This window comes from Sander lucioperca, chromosome 19 (assembly GCF_008315115.2).
Source record: "Sander lucioperca isolate FBNREF2018 chromosome 19, SLUC_FBN_1.2, whole genome shotgun sequence".
NCBI classification, from domain to species: Eukaryota; Metazoa; Chordata; class Actinopteri; order Perciformes; family Percidae; genus Sander; species Sander lucioperca.
This window is the reverse complement of record NC_050191.1, coordinates 25,184,519-25,193,434: the sequence shown is the minus strand read 5'-3', so window position 1 is coordinate 25,193,434 and position 8,916 is coordinate 25,184,519. Positions and strand designations below refer to the sequence as shown.

Sequence of the window (8,916 nt, the reverse complement as noted above, 5' to 3'; positions counted from 1 at the left end):
AGTAGAGGTTTGGCAGAGAGGAACATACATGTCACATCTCACTGAAGTATGCTTTTTCTATATTTGAATGGAAAATACATTGCACTACATTTGATTAATTATAAAAAATATATATAAAAACGAAGCAAGAGAAGGCTAACATCGTGGTAGGAGAAGCCAGCAACGTGACAGTTAGAGTAAGCAATGTAATCCTGATGTCACCGAAAACCTAGTCTCGCGGGAGAAAAACGTGCTCTGGTGAACCAAAGTTTGTGTTATTGTGTATTGTGTATTTCCAAACTTAGCACAGTTAGCATTGATTCAGCTAGCTTTCACATTATTGATAACATTATTGATAAGCTTACTGTAGTAACCCACGTCACTGCTTTTTGCTAAGGCTAAGTGGGCGATTCCGTTTGAAAACCCCGTTGGGTTAACGGATGGTTGAAAGTGAGCATAAGTATTAGGCGACAAAACCTGCAATAGCTGTGACCTGATTGATTAATAGACATGCTAACGTAAATGTGACTTAAATTTCAGTTTTTGTAAAATAAAATTGAAACTAATATACATTTTTGTCAAAATGAACACTGCTTTACTGACTAGGGTTGGGCATCGTTCTGATTCCAATTCCGATTCTTCCTTTCGATTGCGGTTCTTTGTCGATTATCGATTCCGATTCTTTGAGGGGTGGAGTTGAAACGTGTCACATGCTTATTTAACAGATAAGAGGAAAGTTTTATTTTGATTCATTGGTGGTTTGCAGTTTTACCGGGCTTTTGCAACGTAAAATAAAGCCACACTAGAGCGCCGCTTACTGTGCACCGTGCGCCTGGCCGCTACAGAAACCAAAACTTGCGCATGTTAAATTTGGACCCGATGATCGGATTTGAAACCAAATCCTCCAAACGATTCCAATAAAGAATCCACTGGAATCGTAATTTTTGAAACGATTCCAAGTAGAAATCGGTTCTCGATGCCCAATCCTATTACTGACTGTAGTGATGGCAAAAAGAACGGCCTGCAATGAAACCAATCAATCAGTGATTAGGACAGAAAAATATTTATTGGTTAAAATAGCTTTTCACAGATACAATTAATGAGTTTTTGTTTTGCTATCATGCACTTACACTGTACAACAGTGGATCCCCATAGATTAGCATTGTTTGAATTATGGCAACAAATGACTATTGCTTCTGTTCTGTCAATGGAAGACATCTCTCACAGAACCAGCCAATGACACCAGTGGTCAGATGTCTGGTATTATGCACTGTAGTGATTTCTGTGTTATAAAATAAATTAGTAACATGTGATCAGAAAACTCTTACCACTAACTGTGAGCATCATATTACATCTCTATCACCAAGATCTCAGTGCAAATGCCATTGTAGCTGAAAGATCCATGACACATGTAAGTACCGACAAAATGATGCACAAATGACAGAAAAATAGGGCAAAAAAAGAAGTCCAAATTGAGGTTGATCCTAGTGTTTGGTAGTTGTGGAGCTACATTGGCATACATTTTAATATAACTGACTAAATATTAGTCCAGATCTATAAGCAGTCTTCTAAAAAAAACTCACATTTTTATTGTGACACAGTTAGCTGGATTTACAGTACTAAATATCTATTTCTCAAGCAGCAACGGTTACATTGAGTCTGAAAAACAAAACAATACCTACAGAACGAAAAAGAAAAAGTCATTCACTCAAATATGTAAAACACAGATAATCATTCTACTGTCTTTCTCTACAGCCCACAAAAGATGAAAAAAAGATAACACAGCAATAAAGCCTTTCTTAATGGAAGCCACATAAAAGCAGATCAGAGTTTGCTGTGTCACAGCAGCCGGAACAATCAGCCCCGCCACTCTCACAAACACCCCAAAAAAGACAAATAAAACCACAAAATGAAAACATAACAACACATAAATTCAAAGTTTATCAGGAAACAACAGTCTATGCTGACTGACAAAGTTACTAAAGAGAAAAAAAAAATGTTTTTACTGTCAATAAATATACAGTTTGTGGGGAATTAATGTAAGATGTTTTCTGTGGGTAAGAGATACTGGATAGTAGTCATTTTTTTTCCTCTTAGTGGTAGGTGTCCTCCAGATGCTAAGCAATAAATATTCAGTACAACTGATATTAAGCATTCTCCCTAAAACCCAAGTCCCATGCAAAGGATGAGCCAAGTGGTAAACACTTTAAATGTAGTTGTTCTTTGTCTGGACGATAACAATAACTTTTGTTATGACTGAAACTGGGATAAGATAGTATTGATGTAAGTGAAAACAGAAGAAAATGTATTAATAATGTTGATTCACAAATAAATGCAGCTATATAATGCAAGCAGACTGTTAAAGCAACTCAATGCAAATGTGGCCGAGTCCATCAAACTTTCTTTCTTTCTTTATCTTTCAATGCAAAGGTACGTGTGTGTGTGTGTGTGTGTGTGTCTGTCTCAGTAACAAATATTCTGCTTTATTACGTCATGGATTTTATGTTCATATTTCATACTTTTCCTATTGGTTAATGCTTCATTGATGAGCTACACACAGCATTTTTTTTAACAGTGCACCGAGTGATCACACAGGACTGTACTCACCTGAAAACAATACCATGGGTCATGTGTTCAAACAGCTAATATGACCTATGTTTATCACTTTCCTTTCTCAGGAGCTAAGGTGGAAGTTTTGTGACATAATTCTGCAGTAATACCTCTTGGGGGACGAAGAAAGGGAGTGACTTCAACACTGGAGACTTTATATCCTATCTCCTACCAAAACTCTGTCTTGGTTAACCATAAAGGAGACTAACTAGATAGTTGTAGAGTTCAACTCATGGGTGGCAGATTGGTTCACCTTCAACTTACTCTTTCAATTCCATATTGTTTGACATAGATCATTTGGCAAAATTAGGGATTTGGGATTTGGGAAATGTGGGTTTCGATACTTGTTTCATGCATTACTGGACTCTACTTTAGATTATTTAACAGGGACAATGCTTATTGATCAACAGAAGAAAAAATCAAAGTTAAACCAGAGTTGGCTAATCTGGTTACATGTTAAAAAGACACAACTAAGAAGGCAACCTGTTGAATAGCTGTCACCATACCTTCAAAAACCAGCTGTGACAGTGGTAAGTAATATGCTGTCACCAATAGGAAGAATAGCAGAAACTATGAAAAGAAGAAAAAAAAACAGAGTTTTCCTTTAATGTAACCTTGGCAAATCAAAACCAGACCAAGCATGTTGACCAGTGTGGTCCTCTGTTCTGTTACACTCATGTGGCTGTTCTGTTCTCTTAAAGCTGGGTTAGCTCCACTAAAAGATTATGGTAAAATTCATTGAAAAAAAAAAAAACATTTGCAACTTGTACCTTTGACAGTGTTACATAACAAGTTTTAATGTCTCTTTGAGTGACTAAGAGTCTCTATTCTGGAGACAGTGATTGAGGTCAGCCCCACCTCTTACATGAACCTTTGTGATGGAGTGTTTCCTGATTCTCTGGCTGTAGCCACACATAGGTGGGAGGAGGAGGAGGAGGAGGAGGAGGAGGAGGAGGAGGAGGAGGAGGAACCAGGGCTTACACGTCCAGGTCGTCTGGCCTGGCTCGGCTGCTCATCCGGCTGCTGGCCCGGCTACACGGCCTGGCGTCCATCAGCGCCAGCGGCTGCATCTCGTGTCCTGCTGTTGAGGAAAGTTTCTTATGCTCTTGGGTGTCATCTGGGAAGTCAAAGGCTTGGGCATGGGAGTTTGAAATAGTGCTTCCTGCACCATTCTGGCCGAGCCGGTTTTGCTCTGTGGAGTAGTTGGCCCAGTTCTGCTCATTGGCCTGCTTATTATAATTGCGGCATGAGCCGGTTCCACGCTCCCCTGTGGCCAGTTTGTAGCCTGGGGGGGACATGGGTGAGAGCGGGGCAGTCGGGGAGGAACAACCGTTATAGTAGGCGTACTTGGTGGTGGACAGCTCTTTAGGGGTGGGGCTCAATGTGCCTGCACTAGGGTAGAGGATGGGCGGCTGTTTGCCCTTCACACGATCTTTGATCCTCTTAAAAAACACATAGAAAAGCTCAATGACGTTGAGCAGCAGGGACACCAGCGAGACCACCAGCATGAAGATGATGAAGACCGTCTTCTCTGTGGGACGGGACAGGAAACAGTCCACCCTGTGGGGGCATGGGGACCTCTCACAGGTGTAGACTGCAGAAAGGCTGAAGCCATAAATGTACCACTGGATGACCAGGAAGCCCACCTCGAACATAGACTTGAAGAAAATGCTGACTATATAGGTTCTGAGCAGGGCCCCTTTCATCTTCACTTTACCGTGCTCCTCAATGCCATACTTTAGCTTTTTCATCTCAATTTTCTTCAGCGGGATGTCGACATCGCCGCCGTCATTTTGCACGGCTTTAAGCTCCTCCTCCTTTCTGTTGAATTTCTGTTCCTTCCTGTTCAGGTAGAAGACATGAGCCAGGTAGAGAAGTGTGGGCGTTGACACAAAGATGATCTGGAGGACCCAGAAGCGGACATGGGAGATGGGGAAAGATTTGTCATAGCAGACGTTCTCACAACCAGGCTGCTGCGTGTTACATTTGAATGCAGACTGCTCGTCTCCCCAGGCTGATTCCACTGCAGTGCCCAGGACCAGGATCCTGAAGATGAAGAGGACCGACAGCCAGACCTTCCCCCCGGCAGTAGAGTAGGCCTGGACCTTGTCCAGCAGACGGCCCAGAGCACTCCAGTCCCCCATTCTCAGGGAGTTTTAGCTGGTGAAAAAAAAAAAGAACAATTTTAAACTGGCAATAATTTACAGACGGCACCAACTTTTAAAAGTTTTGAGTTCAGGCTTACACAGATACAGTAAAACACATGTATGCTTAAAACAGTAGTTTGAATGTTTAGGGAAGATTGCCATCCTCAGGATTCTTGTCATTTGGCATTTTGGCAGCATTATGTGATTAAACAGTATCGTTATTGAAGGAGACAAAACTAGATGTTTCATGACGCAAAAAACAAGCTAATCCAATTACTGAGAGCAGCGGCAGAAAACACATTCGGGTCACTTTATGCAACACTGCCCTTTAAATCCAGGCATGGATATGAAATAAGAAATTCAATTTGAATCATTACATCAGGGGTCTTCAACGTTTTTTAGGCCAAGGACCACTCCACTGAAAGAGAGACAGAGCAGGGACCCCCTACTACATATATCGTATAAAATTGAGTTGCATATTAAACCTGGACCTACAATCACGTGTAGGGCGGCCTAAAGCCTTTACACATATTTTTTTATGCTGCATACAATACTAATATAAGCTTTTAAAATAAACAAACATGTTGGCATATTCATATATTTATACATCATGTTTTAATGTTAAAATGTGGCACAGCAAATCCTTAAGCTTAACTGTATCTGTGGATGGCTACCTCCTATCTATAGGCCACATAAAAAAGTATCTTTACTAATAATATGTCAGATTCATGTGTATGTATACTTTCAGACATATTTTATATTTTACTTCTTTTTTTTTAAACCATTGAACAATAATTTGGCGGCCCCCCTGCAGCTACTCTGAGGACCCCCTAGGGGTCCCGGACCCCCTGTTGAAGATCTCTGCATTACATAAAGAAAATCCTTAACAACAATCTAGTATTAATCAAAAAGAAAAAAAGTGCTTCAGATTGAATTGAAAGAGCCAGTTTAGGAAACCCTGAAGCACGATCAATCAGACAGACGATCAAATCATGGGTGAAATAGGGATGTGTAGGAAAAAAATAATAACCCAATATTGCATTATGCATAAAACATCTTGAAAATAGTTATAACATAAACTGTTCTCTTAGGGAAAAAAATACCTATAGTCATCAACCTGGTCAGTGCTAAAGAAAAAAACCCAACATATTTCAGTCACGTGAGGGGATTCTACCAACAGTGCAGCACTTACAGCCTCTTTCTCTCAAAATAAGAATTGTGTCAAAGTTTATACATGTTAACAACTCGCATTAGTCTTCATCCCTACTTACTATTGTGCAGTAACAAAAGTATCTGCTTCAACTGCACAAGGTTAAAAACTCAGTTGCGAATCTCAGTCCTCCAATTTCTCACTAGACGAGGAGGAGAGAGAGAGAGAAAAAAAGAGGCACACAAAGCTGGATCGTCAGCTGACCGAGCTTGTCAGTTTCAGAGAACAGTAGGACATCTCCTGAATGCTGTTGTGTTAGCAGAGATGTTCAGAATGAAGTTGGCTGGAAGAAGAAAAAAAAAGTCCTGTTGTGTGATTGTGAAGTGCGTGTGTCAGAACGGACGGTGCAGCTAAATCTTCTCAGTAAGACCCGTGGTGTGCTTCTTTCATCAGTGCTTACAGAGAGAAGCCCTGCAGATACAAAAGAACATCTCCTCTAGGATGATCAGCCTATTACAAAAGTATGACATTAGCTCCCTTTGACAGTTTACTCCTCAACCACTGTGGCACAACTCAGTTCAAAGCTTTCGAGGATGTCCCACTTAAACTGACTTACACATACACTTACATTTCATTACGACTAAAATAGAGTCACAGTTAGAGCATGCAAAACACAGACTACTTCTCTCATCCCCTGTAAAACTACCGCCCTTGGTCCCAATAAGCCACGGCTGTCTGCTGTCGACGCGGTGTTGATGCAAGTCTCAAAGCTTCAGAACAATAGAAAATGACTACTGAGCTACTCTGGCCGGGTTGTCGTTAATGTGAATTAACACACTCCAACAAAGCCCAAATGAAATAAATTGGTTATATTCAGTGCGAATCTCACAGAAGAGGCCCTTAAAGTGGTTCTATATGAGTCTTTTGTGACTTTTTGGGGAGTCTTGAAGGGGTTACCAGTGGGTCCTCAGAGAAATTAGCAGAGCGCAGTGTGATTTTTTAAAATATGGTCTAATGACAAACCACAGATTGTAAAATCACTTTCACCTTTGCAGCTGAAACTTTCCATATGAAATCATTGGTCTTATCAGCAATCTGATGGAGATTTGTAGATTCCAAAATGGATCTCTTCATGCGCTCTGACATGGAAATAACTAAGGAGAGCAGCGAGAGTCTAAATGTGGAAAAGTAGGAACCTTCAGTTCAATCCACATGGGGCCAAACTAACCGCATGTGCCCTTCCTTATCTTACAATAAACCACTGTGTCCCTATGACCTGGAAAACACACAGAATGTGTTGTCATACTGTAGATATCACCTTTAGAGTCAAACATAAAGAGTCAAAAATGGGAGGAAAATCATAAAAAACAATTTGTTGTTGTTATTAGACAGAATATCCCGCCACTTTCTACATGACTGAGTTTGTCTGGTGAAAATGAGCAGGACAGGAGAGAACAATAGACTCCAAAACAATGAATTTCCCAGCAGACCTCTGAGATCTTACTGAAAACTCTGTAGGGTGGTCTTCAATGACAAGTCACAGGATATGAATTAAACTATTGAGCATTACAGTTTTAAAGTTTCCTGGTGTCTCGGGGACAACTGCTCTGTGTTTTTCCTGGCTTATGGGAGAATCTTTAGATATAAAACCGAGCTCATGTCCTTAAGTTAAAAGTCCAGGGGACAGAGCTGTGGCCCACAATGCAGCATACGTTAAAGCCAGCGCAACAGCAACAGGACGTTTTGGATTGGAAAATGAAAAAAAAACGCATCGAGCTCAGTGCGCCTTATCGATGAAGCTAAAATGTATCCAATAAATCAAACAACTTTGACTCTATAGTTTATCACATGTTGCTCCCTGTAGTTGGGAGTCTCGAAAGGTCTTTCTAAAAGTTTAATAGACGAAAATTGGAGCCACACAAAATGAGCGCTTTTACAAACAGTGAAGGAAAACTGTCAAACTTTATACATTGCACTGCGTATAGTTTAGAGCGCACCGGAGATTTCCCGACTATTTCTGACGGGGGGGGGGGGGGGGGGGGTTTCTTCAGACACGTTATTTTACAAATCTAAGAGAAAAGTTGCTCGAACTTACCTAAACGTTCCAGAGAGAACGAAGAGGACCCAGAGGGACTTTCTCCGCCACTTGTAGAGAGTTGAAATCCAAGTTTGGGACGAGGAGGGAAACTGAGTGGAACTTATCAAACTTTCCTTTTAACTGAGAAGTTACAGTCACCTGATCTCTTAAGACCAAAGCCGCTGTCCGCTGGGAGGAGAGAGAGAGAGAGAGAGAGAGAGAGAGAGAGACACACACACACACACACACATATACACACACACACACACACACACAGAGACACAGAGAGAGAGAGAGAGAGAGAGAGAGAGAGAGAGAGAGACAGAGACAGAGACAGAGAGAGAAAGAATTTGAAAAAAAACGTATACCAGGCTTCAGTGCCTACACTGAGGACAACGAGCTTCCTTTTCTATTAGGGGGAAGATAAAAGTACGGCATGGCTAGCAGCTAAATATGTCTTCTTCTGCTACAATACAAGGCAAAATAAGTAGATAATTGTATATATTACCATTACTATTAATATCGTTTTATTCTTTATTATTATTGTTTCAACATACCTTTTGAGGGCCATGCACAGTGTTTGTTTATTATCTGCAATTATGCTGTTTAGTATCAGCTGTATTTACTCCTTGTTGTTTGTTTGAATGTTTGTTCCTATGTTTTGGCAACACAGATGTATTGATTTTGTCATGCCAATAAAGCAAATTTAATTTAAGAGAGAGAGAGAGAGAGAGAGAGAGAGAGAGAGAGAGAGAGAGAGAGAGAGAGAGAGAGAGAGAGAGAGAGAGAGAGCAAAGACTAGCTGTGCAGAGACAGCTAAGGTGTGGAGTTTGCTTTATTGTTTCCTTCAGAACAGATCCTCTGTAAGGAGAAAACAGAATTGAAAATGCATGGTAGCCTCAGATCTATATTGTCAGGACTGTTGTACTTTACAAACATTAACGTGCATTCTG

General features: G+C 40.7%; 1 protein-coding gene across 1 annotated transcript; it reads right to left on the bottom strand.

Annotated features, from left to right (window-relative positions):
- Nucleotides 1-1,026: 1,026 nt before the first annotated feature.
- On the bottom strand, nucleotides 1,027-8,187 carry cx43 (connexin 43). Its single transcript, XM_031285608.2, has 2 exons — nucleotides 7,982-8,187; nucleotides 1,027-4,749 (listed from the first exon to the last, which is right to left on the bottom strand). The coding sequence occupies exon 2, from the start codon at nucleotides 4,731-4,733 to the stop codon at nucleotides 3,567-3,569; it is 1,167 nt and encodes a 388-aa protein (XP_031141468.1). The 5' UTR covers nucleotides 4,734-4,749; nucleotides 7,982-8,187; the 3' UTR covers nucleotides 1,027-3,566.
- Between the last annotated feature and the right edge of the window lie 729 nt (nucleotides 8,188-8,916).

What these genes read in the sequence shown, in the direction of transcription:
- cx43 (XM_031285608.2), bottom strand. Translation starts at nt 4,733, where the DNA reads ATGGGGGACTGGAGTGCTCTGGGCCGTCTGCTGGACAAGGTCCAGGCC.